At 37.3% G+C, this 25,149-nt stretch overlaps 1 protein-coding gene across 1 annotated transcript in view; it reads right to left on the bottom strand.

Annotated features, from left to right (window-relative positions):
• LOC103083774 (contactin-associated protein-like 3) overlaps positions 1-25,149 on the bottom strand; it is a 151,555-nt gene that overhangs the window by 68,398 nt on the left and 58,008 nt on the right. The window contains exons 4-8 of the mRNA XM_007456982.1: positions 17,850-18,053; positions 16,700-16,875; positions 15,491-15,634; positions 11,912-12,173; positions 6,475-6,621 (exon numbers count right to left, since the gene is read on the bottom strand). Coding sequence (XP_007457044.1) covers positions 6,475-6,621; positions 11,912-12,173; positions 15,491-15,634; positions 16,700-16,875; positions 17,850-18,053 — 933 coding nt within the window. The remainder of the gene's footprint in view (positions 1-6,474; positions 6,622-11,911; positions 12,174-15,490; positions 15,635-16,699; positions 16,876-17,849; positions 18,054-25,149) is intronic.

Here is a 25,149-nt window from a genome sequence, read left to right as displayed (position 1 = left end):
GTATATATGTGCCACATCTTTATTCATTCATCTGTTGATGTTTGTTCTCTACATCTGTGTCTCAATTTCTGCCCTGCAAACCGGTTCATCTATACCATTTTTCTAGGTTCCACATACATGCATTAATATACGATATTTGTTTTTCTCTTTCAGACTTACTTCACTCTGTATGACAGTCTCTAGATCCATCCACGTCTCAACAAATGACTCAATTTCATTCCTTTTTATGGCTGAGTAATATTCCATTGTATATATGTACCACAACATCTTTATCTGTTCGTCTGTCAATGGGCATTTAGGTTGCTTCCATGACCTGGCTATTGTAAATAGTGCTGCAATAAACATTGGGGTGCATGTGTCTTTTTTTTTTTTTGCTATACGCAGGCCTCTCACTGTTGTGGCCTCTCCCGTTGCAGAGCACAGGCTCCGGACGCGCAGGCTCAGCGGCCATGGCTCACGGGCCCAGCCGCTCCGTGGCATGTGGGACCTGGGCACAAACCTGTGTCCCTTGCATCAGCAAGCAGACTCTCAACCACTGTGCCACCACGGAAGCCCCTCATTGTAGTTTTGACTTGCATTTCTCTAACAATTAGTGATGTTGAGCATCCTTTCATGTGCTTCTTGGCCATCTGTATGTCTTCTTTGGAGAAATGTCTGTTTAGGTCTTCTGCCCATTTTTGGATTGGGTTGTTTGTTTTTTTACTATTGAGCTGCATGAGCTGTTTATATATTTTGGAGATTAATCCTTTGTCCATTGATTCATTTGCAAGTATTTTCTCCCATTCTGAGGGTTGTGTTTTCATCTTGTTTATGTTTTCCTTTGCTGTGCAAAAGCTGTTACGTTTCATTAGGTCCCATTTGTTTATTTTTGTTTTTATTTCCATTTCTCTAGGAGGTGGGTCAAAAAAGATCTTGCTGTGATTTATGTCATAGAGTGTTCTGCCTATGATTTCCTCTAAGAGTTTGATAGTGTCTGGCCTTACATTTAGGTCTTTAATCCATTTTGATCTTATTTTTGTGTGTGGTGTTAGGGAGTGTTCCAATTTCATTCTTTTATATGTAGCTGTCCAGTTTTCCCAGCACCACTTATTGAAGGGGCTGTCTTTTCTTCATTGTTTATTCTTGCCTCCTTTATCAAAGATAAGGTGACCATATGTGCATGGGTTTATCTCTGGGCTTTCTATCCTGTTCCATTGATCTATATTTCTGTTTCTGTGTCAGTACCATATTGTCTTGATTACTGTAACTTTGTAGTATATTCTGAAGACAAGGAGCCTGATTCCTCCTGCTCCATTTTTCTTTCTCAAGATTGCTTAGGCTATTCGGGGTCTTTTGTGTTTCCATAGAAATTGTGAAATTTTTTGTTCTAGTTCTGTGAAAAATGCCATTGGTAGTTTGATATGGATTGCACTGAATCTGTAGATTGCTTTGGGTAGTATAGTCATTTTCACAATATTGATTCTTCCAATCCAAGAACATGGTATACCTCTCCATCTGTTTGTATCATCTTTAATTTCTTTCACCAATGTTTTATACTTTTCTGCATACAGGTCTTTCACCTCCTTAGATAGGTTTATGCCTAGGTATTTTATTCTTTCTGTTGCAATGGTAAATGGGAGTGTTTCCTTAATTTCTCTTTCAGATTTTTCATCATTAGTGTTTAGGAATGCAAGAGATTTCTGCGCCTTTATTTTGTATCCTGCTATTTTACCAAATTCATTGATTAGCTCTAGTTGTTTTCTGGTAGCATATTTAGGATTCTCTATGTGTAGTATCATGTTACCTGCAAACAGTGACAGCTTTACTTCTTTTCCGATTTGGATTCATTTTATTTCCTTTTCTTCTCTGATCGCTGTGGCTATAACTTCCAAATCTATGTTGAATAATAGTGGTGAGAGTGGGCAACCTTGTCTTGTTCCTGATCTTAGTGGAAATGGAGAAACTTGGTATGTCTTTATATCTTATAGGTGACTTCTACTTACTGCACTTAGTCACTAAGAATGTTAGGATAAAACATAGGAAATATTAAGTCAATATATAGTTTTGTGGAATCACTGTTATTCCTTTTCTGTTTTCTTCCTTTTCTCCACATCACCAGCCTCAAACTCATCCAAAATACAATGTAGTATCTAACTATATCTGTTAGAAGGAAACAAAACCATATCCAGTTGTCACGAGGAAAGCTTTCTGAAAGCAAAACTTTAAAGAAGGAAAGTTTGAGCGCTGAGTGCTCAGTTCTCAGTTACGACATAAAGGTCAGGAAGTAGGGTATCACAGCCCAAGAGAAGCTCAGGGCAGGAGACACTCATTTGTCCATAAAGATGGCTGCCCTGAAGCCGTGGTGGTAAAATGGCAGAGGGACATTCATCAATGACCTGATTTGGGATGGAGAGTGAAATGGACATTGAATAGTTATTGCTAAATTAATGAAAGATGTCCATCACGACTGAGGGACTCAGAAGTTTAAGTACATCTGAGGATGACAGATAAATTGTCACTATGTCACTGCACCAGAACGGGTCCTCAGATGAGACTTCATTAGACTTGTCATAGGCTTGCTGGCCTGTTGATGTTTCACAGAAGGACACTCAGGGGATGTTGAATAAAGCTTAATATTCCCTGACTCTGCAGTTCAAGTATGCTATTGAGTAGTACAAAGATTCCATACAAGGGAATTTATTAAGAGCTTAACTTTCCACCACCCTTAATAGAAGGCACCAAAAATCTGTGTACAGTATACTATAGTGAAACTGCTGTTGAAAGACAAATTACAAAAAAAGCACAGACTAAGAAAAGGCAGAAAAGGAAAATGAGACATCTAGATCACAGATCTCTCATGGGACGTTTAAGAAATGCTGCTATTAGTATATAGATGACCCTTCTCACAGTAAAAAAGCTGTGCTCTGAGACTGCCAGGCCAAAATAAAGACTTCCAGGTAGCCACAGAGCCCTGGTTTATGCTTCTGTCCTGAAATAATCACTGAGATCATCTCCTCCATTTGCTAAAGTGTCCTGAAATTATATGGTCACCCTAACTAATAGCAAGCCGTACTAGTCTGCTTTTACAGTGAAGCATTGCAACGAAATTTGACTGATCATATAATGATAATTGGAAACTTGCAGTTGACTATCCATCAGGAAAACCAGTAATGGGAAGGAAACCTGGTCAAGGAATATTTCATAACACAGGGTATTGTTTTCCGTGAAAAATCATTACTGGCTTTCACCTAGTTGACCCAGGAACACTGGCTTTATTAGTCCAAATATTGCTAGAAAGCATGGATTGGATGAAGTTCACTTCCATGTCAACATCACACATATTCTGGTACTGTCAGACACTAATCAAAAAGATAAGTAAACAGATACTGATATAAGCTACTCTTTGGATTGAATAAATTACCCAGACATTGGAGTTTTCAGGGTAGAGCTTCCACTCAAGCTGTAGCTGACCTGTCCTACTTTACCCAGAGCAGGGCTGGAATGTCCAATGAATTATGGAGACAAAGGGGCCCTGAGCAAGGGTTCTACATGTGCATAAAACTTGTGAATATAATAAATCTATTGAGAATCAGAACTCCATGCCTGTTGGTCCTAGACCTGCCTCTCCTGGTTTTCCTTGAGTAAAAATAGTATCCACCTTTTTATTTAACATTAGTAAATTAGTGTGTTTTGCTTTTGTTTGTTTGTTTTAGTTTGGCAAAGGCATTACTTGAATTTTTAAAATAGTATATATTCTTTCTCTAGGAAAAAAAGATGCTGCTGTGCCGATATAAAATGTACAGTTGACTAAGTTCATTTGACTTAGTGGCTGAAACTGTTCTGTAGGAATCAACTAGATATTTATAGCCATGCGTATAGAGGTCACTCTAAATTTATGCATTGGTTAGGAAGAAAGTGCTGTGACTGCAAGTTCTGTTTTTGCCACTCAGTGCCAACACAGAATTACATCAGAAAAATAGGAAAGTTGTAATGAAGAAAAGTCATTATACTGTCTCATGGAATGTTTAAACTTTGTAATTCTACTCATCTTAGGGACACTTTCTTCTTGGAAACTATATTAACAAGACAGCCTGCACATCAGCACAATTTTATGAAAATACACAAGAAAGGCTCATTATACATTTTTCAACACATTTCCTCTAGAGCTCTAGGGTCCTTTCATAGATATTAGTGGAGCCAACGGCTGGGTCTATGTGCACAACCAATGTGACAACTGGGTTCTTGAACATTCATTCATCTTAACCATTGGAGCGTGCCACTAAAACCATGATACTGACTGTTGTTTCACTAAATTGACTGTACTTGTTAGGAACATCAGATAGTTTGTGCATAAGGAAAATTTTAAAATTTTAAAATCACTGGCAAGATGGTTCTTAGCAGCTGTACCAATATTTATAGCATTTTTATAATAAAAAATGAGCACAATCAAAATGTCTATTAACATAAAATGGTGAAATAGATGTGTTAAACATGGTATAATATGCATCAAAAAGCATACAGCCATGAAAATTGATTAGCTATTCATATCCACATGGCTGGACCTCAAAAACTAACGTAGAACAAAAAAAATGCAAGTCACACAAGAATGAATGCAGGAATATCCTATTTATAAAGTTAAAAGCAAGGCAAAGTTACCTACATACATGAGAGATTACAAAGAAAAACAATACAAAGATTGGTTTAATAAAAGCAGGGTAATAACTAGGGGAATGAAAGTCTGGAGGGGCAAGGGAAGATTGTAGTGGTTAATTTTGTAGATGAGGGGATGCACCCACATATACTCTTTTAGGAAACGATAGTAGTCTTCTTAAAATGTGTGCATATGATCTATTTCATAGTAATGACTGACTCATGTCACATCAGTATGTAAATATTTATGGAACGTACCTACTCTCATATAGCTGTGCATTCCACATTCTGAGTATGTAGAATGTTCAACATGAAAGATGATTCGAAAAGTACTTTTTTTTTAACTTTTTAATACAAAATACTAAAGGTATTTTATTTTGTGTCATTAAACACTAGAGCACAGATTGTTCTTTCTGTATCTTTTAGTGCTTCAAAATCTTTTAACTTTTAAATTATAGCTCTTGGATAAATTCTTTATTTAGTTTTGAAGGAATCTGTTTCTCTCCAGAGCTATAAAATCCATCAGAAGTGTAAAGTTTTAAAAGAGTATCTGGGTCAGAAATGCGTCACATTTAACAAGCAAGGAAAGAAAGCAATCTGATCTTTTAAAGCTGCTGGCACGATTCCACCTTTCACAGTAAAGGTTGCTTTAGGGGACTTGAAAGATTAAACAACCTGATTCATGCTTGATGTGCTTGTTGTCAGTTCTTAAGGGAGAATTTTATACTTTCTTGTTGGGCTATCAAGCTATCTCCACCATGATTCCAAACTTATTTTAGAAAAAAACAAGTATAAAGTGCAAAACAGCAATAACGTCAGAGAGGACTTCGAGCCAAGATTAAAAAATAAATCTTACAGGTGACAGTTCTAAGCTTCCAGTGGCTCAGGAGTTTTCACTCGAATGCCCCAGGGATGGAGATTTATTACCTTCAGAAGTTCCCCCTCCCTGGTGGAAAAGATCCTGGATGGACTCAGTCAAAGTCCACTAAGCAAGCAAACACCCATACACTACAGTCCCGGGGAGATGGCCTGGTGCTGTCTTGGTAAAATCCATCACTAAGCAATGAGTGACATATTCATAGCCATTAAATTAATTTCTTCCTCTGTTGTATATAATGATGCCCTTTGTACAGGCAGTGGGAATAGAATGTTTCTTAAATTTAAAGTGCAACCACCTGGGGATCTTGGTGAAATGCAGATTCTGGTCAGGAAGTCAGGGACAGTGCATCTGCATTTCTAAGAGGCTTCCAGGTAATGCCGATACTGCTGGTTCATGGACCACACATTGAGTAGCCAGGGTCCAGGCAGAAGAGAAGCCAACAGACAGAAGAACACCCACATGAAGCAATAAACTTGGTACATAAAATCTGAAGGAAAGGTTACAAGGGTCACTTGGCATTAAGAAAATTCCCTATGGCAAGGTATTAAGGGTGAGAGAGAGAGCAATGACCTGCAATATTGTCTGCACATAGAATCACCCAGAGAGCATCAAGAAACCTGTTGTCCAGGTCTCGGGACCAATTAAATCAGGATTTCTGGGGATACAGCCAGGCATCAGAATTTTGAAGCTTTCTGGGTGATTGCAATGTGCAGCCATAGTTGAAAACAAGTGTCGAATTTAAAACCAATCTTATTACGTGCACTTTTAAACAAAGCCACCTAGTAGACTTGCATTTTAGACCATAATTTATCATCTTTTTCCACTCAGTATTCCCAATGACTATAACTGAAAGAGAAAAATCATTCTTCGGTAATAATTTTCATTTAACAACATGGGTTAGAAGGCAGGAGCTAGAAAGATAATGATGGTTTGATTGCCAGTGTAGCTCAGTTCCTTTTACTTACCCCCCAAATAATAGGTGTCGCCTGAATCAATCTGCCCACGCAGGGAATGAGCCATGGAGGCTGCCTCACCGTCCACCATCACACTCAGGTGATTCCCTTTTGCAGATAAGGACACAGAATGCCACTGCCCATCATTCAATCCAGCACCTGGAAGTAAATAAAATGGGTTAAGAGAGATTCCTATAAACCCTACAGATGCCTCTAAACAGAGCAAATACTAGAAAACAATATACCTATCTTGGACCACCTGCCACGGACCACCAAGAACTCACCTGAACCTCACCCAGGTCATTTAGCTGGCTGGGCAATGGAGAATGCACCACGGAAGACACAAAGAGAAGAGAGAGGTGTAGGGTAGATGTGAGCTTGGCTAGGGGGCTCTAAGTAGGCAATTAGGTGATGTGGTATGCTGGTCACTCTAATCTAGAGGAAAGTGCTACCCATGTCAGTAGGAAGAGGGGCTTGTTGAATAAATTTTGTAATTGCAGAGGGTCCTGGCATCTTATCCACCACAGTCATGGACTGGCCTGTCTGGTACTTGTTTATGTAATAACAAAAATTATTATGTTCAGTTAGGAATATTACAGCCTATATGCACACTGCCAGGGGTGTTTTTCACTTTCTCATCACTCAATTAGTCAGAAATGTGCAAATAGAAAAGAAAAGAAAGAAATCAGAATGAAAGGGGTAAAGAGGAAACAAGAGTGGATCGCCCAAACATTCTGCCTTGGAAAGTACAGCATTGGTTTCTTCAAGTCTTAGGGCCTTAATTGAATAAAAGTTCCATGAATGTCCCTAAACAATCATGAAATGATAAAATATTTCCAATTACATGGCATCGGACGTATTTCAGTCTCATCTAGTCCATCTAGTCTGAGATGTTGAGAAGTACAGGTATTTTCCAAAAATGTAAGTTATAAAAATAAAAACTTTTTCTTACTTTCGTATATTGTCATTATCTATAATAATCTGGGTAGACTATTTAGAAAAAATGATACTGGCAGTCTTTAAAAATAATAATTTAAGTATTAATAAAACATGAAAATTCATAGAATATAAAGTTATAAAAGCATTACATTAAAGTATGTGTGTGTATGTGTGTGGATACATATTCAAGCATTATATAAACATGGAAAAGAATGGCAAGAAATATTCGTAAATATTAACCTTCATTTTTGGATGAGGGAATTATGTTTTTCATTTTATGTCATTTTTACATTTTCTATTCTTTTTCCAAATTTGATACAGTATATCAAGCTATTATTACATTATTATTAAAAAAAAAAAAGATTATCAGTCCTTTAAAAGCAACACTGTCTCTTGAATCCGTGAGAAGAAATATCTATATTTCCTTCAAGTGGTGGAGTTGAGAATGGTCAATTAGTTGAATTGTTGACCAGCTACCAACTGTGCCTGACTCTCCTACAGACTTACCTGCTGCGTCTTCTATTGAATGAAAAACCTATGCTGTGTCATGCAGATAAATCAATAAGCAGTATGTGTCCCAGTACACTCACCCAGACAATTTGTGTTAGTTTCTACTATGTTATTTTGTGGACACAAACAACCACCAAGTTTCAATGAGTAACAACTAGGGTTTGTTTCTTGCTCTGGCCCTAGGCCAGCTGGGTCTCTGGCCTCTGTGTTCCAGGCGTTTATTCATGCAGGACCAAGGCTAATGCACAGCCCCCATCCCTGTCTCACGACTTAGAGAAAACGGCACTTGGGAGAATCTTGCTATGGCGTTGGCAGCTTCTACTCAGATGTGGCCCAGGCCCCCTCTGCTCACATGCCATTGGCCAAAATGAGTCACTTGGCCAAGGGCAAGGGGTTCTTCCCCTTCACAGGAAGTCACTGCAACTCCCACAGCAGGCCCAAGAGATGCATGTTTCAATTAAGGGGGCAGTGGGGAGGGGAATAATTGGAATCTTTAGAAATTATGTTGGTCAACAGGGAAGGGGGTCATAAAGAAATACTTTCACTCACTGAAAAACAACAGTGGGATGACTGCTTGATTTTTTGATGCCATGTGTGAGCATGCTAGTCAGCTGGCATGACTCCAATCTGAGCATCTTCGGGAATGTCCCAATATATTTAACCAATATATTTTACGAATGATAAAGCTACAGACTGTTTACAGCTCTGTAAGTTTAGAAGTCAACCTGTGAGAATTACAAGTTATGTTAGAGTCCAATGGAGATGTTAGCCCCTCCCTCTCCCGCCAAATATGGTGGTATTCCTGGGAGAAAGTTAACCAGTCCTATCTAATTTAATATCATATTTTGGTATGTATAGCCCAATTGACCATGTGAATCCATGTCCCTCGAATGCTCTTCAAACCAGTTTTTTTTTTCCTGCTTGATCTCTCACTAATGACTTTGACGTGGACTCAAGATCCACCTGAATGGGAAATGTTTCTAACATGACACAGAAGGTCAAAGATCCTGTTGTGAAAACAGCTACAACTTTGTTTTTCTCAGAAACATTAGTTATGATACTTCCCAACACTTTCTCACTTTCAGGGAGGGGACAGTTTTAAAGTCACTAGTTACTTCTACCACATGCACATGTACACACAATAAAAATGTTAGACTCTTGCTTTTTGTTTTATATTTGTGAAGCCAGAAAGATTTTCAAAAACTCAACACTGGTTCATGAAAGATCATGAGAAAAGCTGAGAACTAGGATCTGGAGGATTTAGGTTAGACACTTAAAACATATATTATGAAATTGTAATAAAGTTTTGAAAGAAGTTCTGTAATCCTAGAGCTAAAGAGAATGAACAACAACAAAAATCTCTAAATGTTCCTTCCAGTCTTATCATTTGGTGTTTCTCTTAGAGGTTACATAGTATACCTGTCAGTATGATAACTATGTCCACTTAAAATCTGTCATTAAAATCCAGTATTTAGTTTGATTTTGTGAACTATTTCCTCTCTCTCTTTCTCTCTCTCCCTCTCTCTCACCTTCTCGCCCCTCCTTTGTCTCCCTCTCTCCCTCTCTACCTGTCTAGCATATAGAGTTATTTCATGGGAGAACTTGCAGAAAGCCCTCAGAATATCTCCTTGAATTTGTAATAGATGCCATTCGCCTATATAATACAAGACTGTTCTTAGAAAAAGTGGTCATTCTAATTTAAAAATAAAATGCAGGCATTTATATTCATTTTCTCCATCTATCCATTATAATTCTCATCCTTTGTTTTTCTTTAGAGTGGTTTCAACTCGGCCCACTTCTGATGAAAGGACAGCCTGTTTCCCAGGTACACTATTGTCAAAGGTTGGATGGAGACCAGAGTAGATTTTGTATTTTTGATTTGTGCTACCATGAAGATGATGCTAATTCTATCACACTCCTCCAGCCCCTCGAAAGGCTTCAATCTAGGGGGATGCCATGGTTGTGGGACTAGTGTTGAAATATTAATAACCAGAAGTTGTTAATAAACAGTGCTGTGCTAAGGGTTTATATATGTTATATCTCTGGATTCTCACCATAACTCATATTAGTGTCATTTTAAAGATGAGGACACTGAGGCTTCAGGAGAAGTGGGCTATATATCAAAGGGGCAGAGGCAGACTTAGAAACATGCATGGGATGGGAATCCTCTCATACACCCCGCTCACTTGCTTAAGCCACGTAATTTATTCTAATAGTAGGAGATAATGACCACGGCAGTAGAGACAATTTGGCAAAGGGTGGAATTGTGTCTTTTCTTACATAAAGGGAACTCCATCGGTGAACACGCACACTCATTTTCTCCCTCTTCCTCTGTTGCTCCTACTTTTCCTCTATTTATTTCCACGACCCTTCCCTACCTGGGCCCAGGCATATGAACACACATGCACCAGATTATCCACTCCTGGTACATTTCTCAATCTCTTCAGAACTATCTTGAGGTAACTATTGGGAAAAATTATCTAAAACCTGGAAATGTGCTAAAAGATGTCTTTTCAATGTCATTTAATGAAATTTAAGTTGTAATCTGATACATGGGTTGGGTACTTGATACAAGATTTAAAGTGGGAAAAAAATGCAGCCTGTTTTATTTTTCAACTATTTCAGATGTATAAAAGATTCCCCTTTATGTGCTACTTAAGCAAGCAGCAAGCATCATGAGAAATTTCTCTTTGGTTTGCTTCTGAAAAATAGCACATTACACTGTAAAACCTTAAAAATTGGTGCAATAAAATATTTATGTAATGTGTCAGTGCCAGCTTACAAAAAATTCAATAACTAATATATATGTGTGTTGGGAGAAAGGGTGGTGTGTACCCATGTGAAACAACACTAAAAAGCTATCTCTTTTAGCTCATATTACATGTAAATTATAAATCTACACAAACCAAGATTTAGGCAATTTACTGAACCTGAGTTGACACTATCAACTCAGTTCATTTGCACGCTGACCATCACATATTCTTTATTTATAAAAACAAGAGAAAATTTAATTTTCCTTCCCAGGTTTTCAGTCCCAAACTGATTACCATAGGTCAGGCAAGATATTCCTTTCACATTCAACATTCAGGGAATGACATGTCATGGTCCTGCTTGGGTTTAAATTTTATCACTTTTAAATGCAAAGCAGTCCCCAAAGTTCAAAAGTAACATGGCTTAGAAGTGAGTCTAGAAATAAACAGGTTCTTCTCAGAAAACTACAGAACATTCACCCAGTTAGAAGAAGCCTTATCAAAAACAAGTAGGTACAAAGGAAGCAGTGGCTCTGATGTAAGAGGGAAAAATAACTTACATTATTTTGAAAATCAATGTGCATATAGGTTTAAAAGGCAGTTCAAAGAAATCTATTTTCTCAAGACTACTTGAGATTAGGCTAATGTCTTCTAGTATTTCAAGTTTACTGCTAGTTACTGACCACAATCTTATAAATATTTTTTTTTCTGTTTTTAATTTTATTTTTTTATTGAAGTATAGTTGATTTACAATGTTGTGTTAGTTTCAGGTGTAAAGTGATTCAGCCATATATAAATACATATATTCATTTTCAGTTTCTTTTTATTTCAAAATATTGAGTATTATTTTTATTTCTTTTTATTACAAAATACTGAGTATAGTTCCCTGTGCTATACTGTAGGTCCTTGTTGGTTATCCATTTTATATATAGCAGTGCATATCTGTTAATCCCAAACTCCTAATTTATCCCTCCCCTTTGGTAACCATAAGTTGTTAATCATTTATTTTTAAACTTTTTGATAATTATGCTTTGATGTAGGTAAACTTCTGTCACATTGACTGACACACCAACAGCCTGGAGTTACCTATTTCAAAGGAGAAAAGAATCTAGTTCCCTCTAGTAGGATTATGGATATCTCATGGATTCAGTCATTCATTTACTGTAGCAATCACCAATCTTAGGTTTACATGTAAGAAGGTACAGTCATGTCAAATACCTATACATCATCTCAGAGAAGATGTTTATTACCTGCTGTGATGTCCCTTACTGGATGTCCAGGCTGGGAGAGACTCAGCTTGAGTTTTCCATCATTAAGAACAAGGATGAAAGCTCCTGACCTGTGTTGAAACTGACTGGTCAGCAACAGCCCTGCTCTGTTCCACGTTCGAAATTGGAAGATGGCAGACACTTTGTCCTCTCCGGAGGTGCCTGGCAAAGCCAAGTAACTCTTGGAGCTCAGGAAAGTCATGGGGACAGTTTGCGGGTGCGAGCAGGAGAAGGACACATTTCCCTGTGAAAACAGTGAAAGAGGCTTTAGGAAGGCACAGGACCACAGGACGGATGTTTCCATTTCATTGACAACAGATTCCAAAATTTACAGAATTTCTTATCAATGACCCAGCAATCTAGGCCTTTAAAAATTAGGCTTCCCCATGAAACTTAAATCCAGATTTACCTTATAGATCCCTCTAAACACTGTTCAGCTGGGCAAACCTATTTCTGAGTCTCTTAGAAATTGTCCATCTTCTCCATTTCTCAGCATTTGCAAAGGAATCCCAAGCCACATCTCTCCCAGGCCTAATGCTGGGTGTGGGATACAAGGGTAGAAGAGACAGTTTTCTTCCCTTGAGGTATTAGATGTTTTTATCCAATGTGAAGGCTAGCACTAAGCATAACTTACACCAAGAACTTTCTTGTACTTGCCTTGGTTATGTAAATGAGATTATAAGTGTGTCACTCAGGTAACAGATACATCTTACTCTAGGTAGGAGACGTGCTTTTGTGCGTCTGAAGAAAAGGATATGGCCAGGCTGGTCCTGCCATAGGCAGGCTGGTTTTGTCTCTGAAGCTCTCACAAACCAAGTCACCCAGGGCGATCAGTCAGCCTAAGATCTGACCCGCCTAGCAGGTTGTTTTTATTTTTTATATAATTCTGTTTATAAAGACGCTTTTAATCCCTAGGATACTTCTATTGCTCCAGGAACAAACTTTTTTTTTTTTTTTGCAGTACGCGGGCCTCTCACTGCTGTGGCCTCTCCCGCTGCGGAGCACAGGCTCTGGATGCGCAGGCTCAGTGGCCATGGCTCACGGGCCCGCCGCTCCCAGACCGGGGCACGAACCCGTGTCCCCTGCATCGGCAGGCAGTCTCTCAACCACTGCGCCACCAGGGAAGCCCCAAACTATTTTTAGTTATAGTGTCTGGATGGGAAGGACTTAATGTAACTCCAAATGAGCTCTCTACAAAAATTTTCCCTGGGATTAAAAACATTTTCATAAATTTCAGATAGAAGAATAAATGCCCAAACATTGCCCTTTCTCTCCAAAAAATACAATGCAAAGAAAAACAGTGAGGCAGAACTTAACTTACCAGATAGCAAAGCATACTATGAAGTCACTGTAATCAAGTCACTGTGTTATTACTATAGGAATAGACATAGCAGTGGGACAGAATAAGGGACCCACAAAAAGATCTGAGAATATATGTAAAGTTAGTATGTAATGAAATTCAACTATGTGGGATAAAGTTTGGGTTATTTACTAAATAGTGTAGGAACAAATGGATATCAATAAGACAGCATATAAAAATTAAACTTTATCATATATCACATAAAGAATAAATTTCAGACAATCAGACTTAATTTTTAAAAAATTAAAAATAAATAGACAAATAAAACCAATTAAAAATTCTTACAAGAAAATCCATGAGACCATGTATAGGTTATAGGATTTTAGAGACATTCCAAAGCTATAAAGAAATACACAGACCTACTGACCACGTACAAATAAAGATATTTATATACTTAACATATTTAATATAAAATTGATAAATCTGAAAAAAATATATGGACTATGAATGACAAAGGATTATCTATCAAATACAAAACTCTCTTGTAAATTAAAAATAAGTTAAAAAAATAAAATAAAAAATAGGGAAAACAGTAAGACTGAACAATGATCAGAAAAGCAAATCCAAATGGACAAGAAACAGGCGAAAAGATTATTTAATGCACCAGTAGTCACTTAAACATGAAGTAACAATGAGATATTAGTTCATGTTCCTTGAGCTGGCAAGAGTCTAACAGATGTGGAACATGTGGCTGCCTGAGATGTAATGGAAGGGCTCTATCATACTTTGCTGGTGGGAAGTGTCATGTTATAGCTTTTTGGAAGGCAATCCAACATTTATTAAAATTTAAAACTGTTTCAAACTTTCAACCAAGAAATTCTACTTTTGGAACTTTGTCCCATCAAAATGAAAGCCCCCAGTATCTGAAAACACATGTGCAATTGTGAGCTTATAGTTGTAAAAAAGTAGAGATAAAGCAGATGCCTTGGGTAGGAAATGACTAAATAAATAATGGTACACTTTCATAATGGAAAGTGACATAGAAATTCTAACATGGAACTATTCCTGATAACTGAAAAGAATTCCTACAAGGTATAGTTGAATTAGAAAATCAAGATGGAGAAAAGCTTACATAAAATGATTTTTTTTAAACAATGCCAAATGTGGAGTAATATAAATTCATAAATACATGTGTGAGTATGAGTGTACTTATCTATACAAGATTCCTTTATAGATCAGTATAATATTATGGACCAAAGAAGGAAGGACAAATGCTAGCTTAGTAACATCTCAGCTTGATGGAGGGACTAGCCATGTGGAAAGAAGGGAGAAAGAAGGAAGAGGAAACCAATCAAAGAGAAAGATGTGGGCTTCCCTGGTGGCACAGTGGTTAAGAATCCGCCTGCCAATGCAGGGAACATGGGTTTGATCCCTGGTCCGGGAAGATCCCACATGCTGTGGAGCAACTAAGCTCGTGTGCCACAACTACTAAGCCTGAACTCTAGAGCCCGAAAGCCATGACTACTGAGCTCATGTGCCACAACTACTGAAGCCCACATGCTCCACAACAAGAGAAGCCACTGCAACGAGAAGCCCGTGCACCGCAACGAAGAGTAGCCCCCACTCTCGGCAACTAGAGAAAGTCTGCATGTAGGAACAAAGACCCAATGCAGCCAAAAGTAAATACATAAATTAATTAATCTAAAAAAAGACACTGCATTAAAAAGCTTTATATGATTGTACTTTAACATCTTTGTGAAGGTATTCATCTGTTTCCATACCTATATAAAAATTAAACCAAACATGGATGAAAAAGTACAGCAGGCTCTCTTTATGCCAGTTTCTGCATCCTCGTATTCAACCAACCAGGAAAATATTTAGAAAAAATATTCCAGAAAGGTCTAAAAGGAAAAACTTGAGTTTGCCCTGCACCAGCAACTATTCACATATCATTTGCATTGTATTTACAACTATTTATATGCCATTTACATTGTATTAGGTAGTATAAGTAATCTAGAGTCAATTTAAAGTATATGGGAGGATGTGCCTAGGTTATATGCAAATGCTGTGCTATTTTATACAAGGGACTTGAGCATTCTTGGATTGCTCCAATGGGGGGTCTTGGAACCAATCCCCCAAGGATACCTGTACATATGATTTGTACCTTCCCTTCCTTCACAAGAGGTATATTTTAAAGCTGAATCAATCAAAAAAAATTATAGCTCCCTTTTCTCTTGAACTTGCATATAGACTTTTCTTACCATGATGAGGACCTGTGGTTTGTGTTTCTTGGACAAATCAATGATATCCACCCCATTATAACAGAGATTTTCAAAGCAGCCATGAAAGTTTTTATGTGGGAAAGCCACTGATTTTCTATGTCGAGGAATCCCTCCGAAGCTGATCTTAGAAAGAAAAAAATGACATAAATAATATTGTTTAATGATTTTCTGAGTATCTGCCTAAACATGTATGATTAGCAGGTACAGTGACAATTGTCTCAAATCTATTTGGCATTATTTTACCTTATCATGTTAATTTCAAATGAAGCTTCATATGCAGATATACCAATGTTTTATTTATTACATTTAGATAAATAAGTTAAATATCCTTCTTACAATTTGCTGCTCATATGGCTCTGTCATTTTTGTTGATGAAGAATGCTGCATCTTTATGTCCATGGTAAATCTCAATTTGTGTGACAATGCAGCCTACTGTGATGATATTCTACTTTATAAACCAGCCTGTAGGATCCTGGTCTTTGCCATGACTCTGATAGGTTAGAATAATAAAGCCATTGATAACATCTTTCAAGACCAGAATCTCCAGCTGGTCTTTGCTGCTGAGGACACTCATACCAAATGAATGTTGAAATCTGGCTTGCTGAGAGATGCACTGAGCAGAACTGGCAGAACAAATGCTGCATTTCAGTGTAGGTTAGACACACATAGGCAACATGCTGCAAATATTGTTAGGCCTTTAAAAATCCCAAGAAACAGTATTCTGAGTTGTGTGCATTTGGCTTTCTTGTCACTTAAAAAATCAGGTTGGAATATACGGTGATTACTTCTCCAAGTTATCCTAGGTAGCTATTCCTGTTTAGGATTGCCCTAAAACACAGAAATCTCCAAGGTAATATTCACAGCCAAACACCAGATGGAATACAGAAGAACTGTGCAAACAATTGCATTTTAAAATGTTCCTTGTTTTATTGGTAGCTTTTCAGGTATAGATTTCCTAAACTTAATGACTATTTACTCTCATGTGAAGAGTAACATCTGTAAGAGATAAAATGTCTCAATAGCTCAAGCATGCATCTCCCACTGTGCAATTATCACCCATAGGAAATATTTTACCAGAATTCTGAATTACTAGGAAAGGGAATTTCTCTATGTAGTAGTATTTTCTCTAGAAGGTTACTTTGCCTTTAAGTGATAAAATCTGTAATACTTAAAAAGTCATTTTCACACCTTATAATCAAGATCCACATAGCTGGACTCTCCCTTTGCCCGAAAATGATGAGTGTGCGTGTCCACGGTGAAGTTGACATCTGTATCGAGGAGCTCAATGAGGACAGAATGCCAGTGCTGGTCGTCCAGCAGGCTGCCCAGCATGAGGGCATCAGGGGAGGGCAGGTTAGCATCGCCTGAAAAGAGAGGAAGGGTAAAGGCACTGCTCCATCCAGTTCAATACCAAGATTTCTACAATATTTTGAAGTTCAGCACTTCTCACAACAGTTACACTTTCCTGACATCATATTATCCCATGAACTGGTCAGCTGCTTTTATCTTAGTCCTAAATACAATCTTCTTTTGATCTTGAGTAACATATTCTATCTTACTTGTTTTATTATTATTATGCACTGAATTTTCATTTTTCTTGAAAATATTTTCTTCCTAGGACCTCATTCATAAGACTACTTCAAAAATTTATGATAAGCTACTCTTGTCTTTATCATATTATCAGGTTATTTATTGAGCATCTGCTACTGATCTTATACAATTATCAAGCTATAAAACTTTTTACATAAAGGGGTACTCAAGAAACACACATGTTGTTCCTAGTATAGCTCAGCTGTAGGTGACCATGTTTCCATTTGCCTGGACTGTTCTGGTCTTCAGAGTAATTATTTACAGGGTCTGCTTTCTTTCTTAAAAGATTTTTTTTTTTTTAATTTAAAGAAAAGCAGACTGCCACATGCAGTGCCTCATTTGGATGTGTCTGGAGTCTTGGAAGCTTGACTACCCTATGTTCTCCTACAAATAGACCTTGAGAGCTTGTTTGAAGGTTCTAGCAGGGGAGCACAGCTACTCATATGTATAGCCTTGACTGAAGAACGGTCCTGCTCTATCGGGGAAGGTCATCCTCTTCGACCGAGCCCGCAGCTTCGGGAAGGATGCAAATGGAGCAGTGAGGGTGGAAGGGGACACCTGCCTAGACAGCCAGATCAGTCGAATCAACCCTAGCAATCAAAGGGGTGACAGATGTCACAGCCAGATCGCCCTCACATCCAAAAGTATTCTGGTTTTAAATTAACTACTTAACTGTGAAAAAATTCATTATAAAAAGATACTTTTGTCTAAATAGTATTTCCAAAAACACCACCTTGTAGTTTTTTACCTGAATTAAGGAATAAGATGAGTTTTCCTTTAACTAACTCCAGGGTGATATGTTTACCATTTGGTCCTTCTCTGTGGAGTAGAATCCCATTGTTCTCTCTGGTTTTAAATTTCAAAGAAATAACTTCTTTTGTTGGATTCATGGATTTCTGATTAAATGTGTACAGCAAGGAACTTTTCCCATCAAAATGAGCCATCTCAGATCCTACAGTGGAAGACATTAAAAAGTGGTCTAAGTATAGTATGTTCTTATTAGTGCATTGAAATGTGTAAGTCAACGTACACATACACATACATAGCATATCTCTGGTTTGTTTAATGCAGGGGGAAAAATCTCTACTGATAATTTTCTCTTGATACTGGTAGTTGATATATCTAAACTCCACTTTTAACCTTTTCTGACATTGTCCCCAAAATGTATCATCTAGAAATACTCTCATTGAATAATCTAATTGCTCCTGTCTTTTATTGGTCTATTTTCATCCTGTAAATAATAAAGATCAGGAAAAAAGCTGAAGTCCATCTCCCTTGAATAAAGTCTCCTTGCATGTTTAACAATCATTCAACATTTCTGTTTTTCTGAAAAGTTGTAATAGTTCTCACACACTGGCAAGAGGTAAAATACCAGTGTCACTCAGTGTAAATGGCTTAATTGTTTCTGAACAAGCAGCTTTGACTTTTAACAATTTCCACATAAGCAGTCACTTTGATATACTTTTGTCTGTCCATAAAAGACACACATAAAGACACCAGACATACTAAATACTACTCTAAACTCATATTAAAATGTCTTCAGTTAACAGGATGTATTTTTCTCCCAACATTTTGGCCCAGTGACAGCAAAAAAGGGCACACCTATTCTATTTTGTGTTGTACCTTAAGCATACTATGAAAATTGTTCTGCTGCAGCAGGCCATTGTTACACTGCTGCCATGTTCTCTCGACTTTCTGACAGTGTCTTATCTTTCCAACTATCAAGGTCACTTGCACTCAGTTGATATTAAGTAGTTATATTTTATCATTAGTATAAAAAAGACAGTGAAACCAACTGAAGACAGAACAAGATACACACAAAGTCATTTTTATTACCCAGAAAAATGTCATATTTTTCTTATTTCACAAGTAAACAGAAAAGCCATAATTGTCCTTTAATTAATAATACATTTGTGTCATAAATAAAGGTCTAAGAGAAGCCAATAAAATATGAAACTGATGTCTTTCAAGCCAATGATAGGATGTTGTTTACTTAATTTCACAAAAAGTTGTGACTAATGTATACTTGGACCTACATTTTATTGAGATTAACTAAAATATTTCCAGAAAACCCTTTATGATCACAACTTAGAAGAATCATCCATTTTATGCAGCTACCTTTTGAAAATTCAGAAGTTTGATTCACATACATAGTGTAAAATATACAAACACTGCACTCTTTCTATAAGTTGTGTAAGCAAATAATTATTCTTCATTGCATAATTAAATAAACATGCTTCATAAAAACATAACTCTATCACATTCAAATGATTTCCCTTAGAGTATTATATGACAAACTAATGAAAACTTGATAATAAAGAATTTAAATGCTTTCACATTTTTGCAGTGCAGTTATGTGTCACTGAAAGGCAATGATAATAATTAAGGCTCATTATTGCAGTTAACTAATAATTTTTTTTCCGTAAATGATTTTGCCAGGGTTATTTTGATCGAATAATTTTTGTTCTCATCTTCCCTGTTGCTGTTTTGCTTTGTAATAGTAATATTGATCTTCTTGGGATCAGAATCTCCTGGAGTGTTTGTTAAACACAGATTGCTGGGCACCATCTCAGAGTCTCTGTCTAACCAGGTTTGGGGTGGAACCTGAGAATTTGCATTTCTAACAAGTCCCCTAGTGATGTTGATACTGCCTGTCTGTGACTATATTTTGAGAACCACTGCTCTAAGGAAACTAAATTATATTTCCTGGAATATTCCCCTCAAGCAAAATGGAGTAGTGAAAAATTTATTAGGTGATAGAAACGCAAAAGAATGGCCTTAAAAAAACTCTTTTGTCCTAATGTTTTGACTTTCCTTCTAATGTGATCACTAACACTTGTACCTAGAACAATTAACCACATGTGAGTCATCAAATTATATCTTATGAGGCAGATTCAACATGTATTTTGACAGATTTTTTAAGCCTCAAGTGACTAAATTATAATATAGATAGGTAGCCAACTGAGTAAAGCAAAACCACTTAAAAATAATGTACTTTGTAACAGTTCTGAGATTTTAACTAAAATCTTAAATGATAATAAACTTAAGCTCAATTCAAGAGGTTTAATAGAGATAGATAAAATTCAGGAATTGCTTTTAGAAGTCCGGAATGTTAAGCTTCCCATATCCCTCTGCAGCCTGTTATTGTACAGTCCCATGAGCTAATTTTTAAAGATTTGTTGAAAAACGAGCTTAAAAACCAAAAGTAGGTGGCAGAGAGCACATGTGCCTGCAAAGCCTAAAATATTTGCTGGCCAGTCCTTTACAGAAGAAGTTTGCCACCCCCCAATCTGCAGAACCATCCAGTCATGGTTGCTGTGCTTGGTTTCTGATTGTTAAGCAGTAAGAATGAGCTCACAACCAGACATTTTGCAATCTTTCTATGATTGAAAAATCAAAAACCCTATTTTATACAGGAAATCACAAAATTCATTTTTTTTGACCTTTGTGTTGCATAATTCAATACACTTTGTGGCTATTCTTGAATACATATTTTATAAGGTAAAGAATAGGTCAATACTTCAGATCCTGGCTATATATTTTTTGTATAATATTAAAGATTGGTTTCTATATAGACAGTCTTCCATAGCTTCAAATTCTACTTTGGCAAGCATTTTGCTTTGGCGTAATATAGTTTTGTTATTAAAAGACCATTTTCTTTCCAACCTCCCTCTCCCCCAACCCCAGCCCAATTTCCATCCATTCCACAAGTACAGTTTTATTTTCAGTTGATATTGAGGTAGCACCTTCTAAGTATCACAAACTCTGCTGGATGCTGGGATAAAACATGGCCAGACATGGCCCAGCCTTCCTGGAGCTGATGGTTCTTCCCTCACTTTCTCACTTCTACTGTCGTGAAAAAACATATTGCACCTGTGATATCCTAGTGTCTTATTGTGGGTTGCTAGGAAACTAGAGTGACAAGGAAATAGCTTACAGCCGAGGATGGAAGTAGGAGAAAGAAAGGCTGTTCTCTAGTGAAAATGTTTGAAAAGAATGCAAAATATCAAGGTAATCTAGGTATCGTATCATCATACAATACCCTTCACATAAAATTTACACAGTCATCGGAAAGTAGCCAACAATGCTTCAAAAAATGGGCTACACTGTTAATCAAGAAGCCCTCCAGGGCTTCCCTGGTGGCGCAGTGGTTGAGAGTCCGCCTGCCGATGCAGGGCACACGGGGTCGTGCCCCGGTCCGGGAAGATCCTACATGCCGTGGAGCGGCTGGGCCCGTGAGCCATGGCCGCTGAGCCTGCGCCTGTGCTCCGCAATGGGAGAGGCCACAGCAGTGAGAGGCCCGCGCACTGCAAAAAAAAAAAAAGAACAAAAAGAAGCCCTCCAGTTAAGCCCACACAATACATAAGAATATGCATTATCACAAGATGATTTCTAACAGGAATGTTTAGATTGGAAAATCAATTATAGGCCTCATCATAGAGAATACATTTTATAAAATGTCATTTACTAACAAATGTTCATAAAGTAACCCGAATATCTGAAAACAAATTGGCAAGTCAGTAAATACAATTTAAAAAAAATTAGCACTATTTTACTCAAACATGATTTGTAAAAGCAATAGATTAAAAAGTGTAAATTTAAAAAATATATTTTGGGATAGAGAGTATTTTGCTCAGTAGGTCATCAGCAGTAAGCTCTCCAAGTGTGAATGAGGGAGAGCCCCAGGTGGCCCCCCTTGAGTTTAATCTCCACTAAGTAGAGGCTTCCTTGACCCTCATATCATTGACCACGGAGTGACCTAGAGAAGCCAACTTTCAAGTCTCAGAGGTCACTGGTAATTAATGCTAAGGTGACCTTGTTTCTATCGGTCCACTAGAATGAGATTTTTTGCTATTGGACTGTTGTAAGAACAAATAAAATTGTATATGTCCATAAATATTATAAATAATCCACCATATTTATTTGAATGAAACCACAAAAATAATGCATTAAACTACCACTTAGCATCATACTTAACTTTTATAAGAAACCCTCATGAAAAATGTTCTTGTATGTAATTCAACTATTTAAATAATTGGGGTACTTGACTCAGAAGTCACTTATTATGCACTGAAATAGGAAGTGATAGTTTCCCCTATTGTAAGAGTACAGAACCTACATTCTAAAAAGAAGTAGGAGGAAATGTGATACTTAGTTGAGAGTAGAAAGTGTTTTTCCAATTTTACATGATTTTAATTTATAATCATTAGTTTTATTAACTGAGGCTATATTTTGATAACCACGTCACTAACAATATTATTAAAGTAAACCCCACATATGCTTGCCAGTTAGGGAAGGAAATCTATTTTACCAGTAATGAGACTAAATTTGTGCTGATATATTTACAGCCTCTAGATCTGTTCCCACAAACAGCCCTTCATAACACAGAGTAGTAGCTCAGAGAAAGGACTGTGGAATTGTCCTATAAGGGTTTGAATACTGGTTCTATAGTGGAAAACTTACTTAACCTCTCTGTGCCTCAGTTTCCTCAACTGTAAAAGGATAAAGAAGTCTCTCCCACACAGCACTAATATGATTACTAAACAACTTAATATCTATACAGTGTGCAGAGCAGTGCCTGAAACATGGCAAGTCCACAATGGGCATTAGCTACATGATTATTGTTAGAGCAGTGGGCAAAGAAAAGGAGGTGCAACAACAGTTAAAACTGCATTGATGACTTCTGCTTCTGACCAAGATGGACTAACAGGGGCCAGATTTACTCTCTCACTTGAAGCAACCCCGCCGCCCCCCCAAAAAAGGAAATAACATAAAACAATAGTTTTCAAGATATTTGACTTCAAGCAATAAAGGAGAGTGATGTTGCAGAGAAGAGAGACAGACAAGATAAGCCCTACAACTCCTTGGGGCACTGCATTAGAGAGTTTCCATCTCACAGAGCAGGAAGGAGAAACTGGGGCAAAGCCCAGCAGATTCCCTGAGTAGAGGAGACAGAGTCAAGAGCCTGGTAAGAACAAAGCACCTGAAGTCCATAGGCAGAGGCTGGAGAGGAAAGAGATGAACAGAGAGAACACTGGTGATCTGCAACACACCCCTCTCGAGCTTTCAGCAAAGCACTGATCAGTGCATGCAAGTAAGGAAACTCATCAATGCTGGGAAAAGAATCATCTGAAAGGATTAATTGGGAAATAGTGCTAACATGCACATGGGTCTGGGAATAGTGCCCATTCATATCATCCAGACTGGAAACCTCATAGTTCACTGTCCTTGGTTAGAGTACTCAGAAGGGTCTTACCTCAGTAGTGAGCCCTAGACTAAACACTGCTCTGGTGTGAGCGAACGAATTTTAAAAGCAAGAACTAAAAGGATCAAATCCCCTTCAATTCAGTGTTTCCTGAACAAAGCTCAAGCATATAAGAATACAAAAATATCCAATAAGCTAAAAATCAAAATGTCTGGCATTTAATCGAAAATTTCCAGGCATACAAAAAAGTTGGAAAGTATGACTCATATTTAGGAAAAAAAATCAGTTGAAACTTACACAGAATTGACACAGATTATTATTAGCAAAGAAAGACAATAAGGTAGTTATTATAACAGCCACCCATATGTTCAAAAAGTCAAATAGATACACAAAAGATACTAAAATTTGAAAATTTCAATGTCTGAGATGAAAAAATACACTGTATAGGATTACTGGCAGGTTAAACACTGCAGAAGAAGAAATCAGTGAACTTGAAGACAGCAATAGAAATATTCTAAGGAAATAAAAGGGAAAAATAATAATTTAAGAAAATAAATAAAACATCAGTGAGGCGTGTGACAAAACAAAATCAAGCAACCTAATATGTGCTTTAACTCATATATGTGGTAATTAAGTCCTTTAAGAAGAAGAGACAGGGGAGGTTAGAAAAAATATTTCAAGAAACAATGACTGAAACTTTCCAAATCTGATGAAAACTATACAACCACCGATCCAAATAGCCTAATGAACTCCAAACACAAGAAACAGAATAAAACAAAACCAAAGAACATCAGAAACAAATTGCTCAAAACCTTAAAAGCAGCTAGAGAAAAACAGATATGTCACATTCATAGAAACATAGACACAGATGGCTGTAAATTTCTCACCAGAAGAAAAGCAAGTGAAAAAACAGCAGAGTAATATTTTGAAAGTACTAAATGAAAACATGTCACCCTAGAATTCTATATTGAGTGAAAATAATTTACAAAAATGAAGGTGAAATAACAACTTTTTTCAGACATACAAAATTTGAAAGAATTTCTCACCAGCAGATCCACACTACAAGCAATATTAAAGGAAGTCTTTGAGGCAGAAGGAAAAGGATACATGGAAATATGGATTAATACAAAGGAATGAAGAATACCAGAATTTACAAGGAAATTATCATGTAGATTTTAAATGTCTTTTAAAAACAATTGAAAGGGTGAGGCTTCTAAAATGGCTGAGTGAGAAGCCTGGCAAATCCTACCTCTCAAAAGCAATGATAAAACTTGAAAAAAAAATGTTAAGGATAATAACTGAAGGACACTGGAAACTGACCACAGACATACAACAGATCTAGAAGCATATATTCAAGAAAATCTACTGAACCTCAATAAGGACAGTGGGAATCTGTGTTCTTTCAGCTAGAGGCTGCTCCACCCCCCAGCCCCTCGGCACTGAACTTCTACTGTGCTTCTAGGGCTGCGGAGCCAAGCACATGGAAAATTCCTTCACAAGGGACACTGTCAACAACAGCTATCTCCATGACAAGCAAAAAGGGAAGGCCAACATTGCAGCCAGCCTGAGAGTTCAATGCTGTTGGGGGTAAAGCACTGATAGGTTGACCAGCCAGACACTTAACAAATTTAGAGGAATTTGGAGGAACCAAATTTGTACCGGCGGTCAGGGAACACATCCCTGAGGAAGAGATATTTAAGTGGAGACCTGAATGATGGGATGTGGACAGACAGGTGAAAAACTTGGGAAGAAGCATTTCAAGCCAGGTAAACCACTTACACAAAGAAAAGAGTTTGTTAAGAAGTCTTGAGTTGCATTATGTGGGTGAGTTGAGTTGGAGAGA

Source organism: Lipotes vexillifer, unplaced genomic scaffold (assembly GCF_000442215.2).
Source record: "Lipotes vexillifer unplaced genomic scaffold, Lipotes_vexillifer_v1.1 scaffold859, whole genome shotgun sequence".
NCBI classification, from domain to species: domain Eukaryota; kingdom Metazoa; phylum Chordata; class Mammalia; order Artiodactyla; family Lipotidae; genus Lipotes; species Lipotes vexillifer.
The sequence above is the reverse complement of the archived record's forward strand: the minus strand, read 5'-3'. Positions and strand labels throughout refer to the sequence as shown.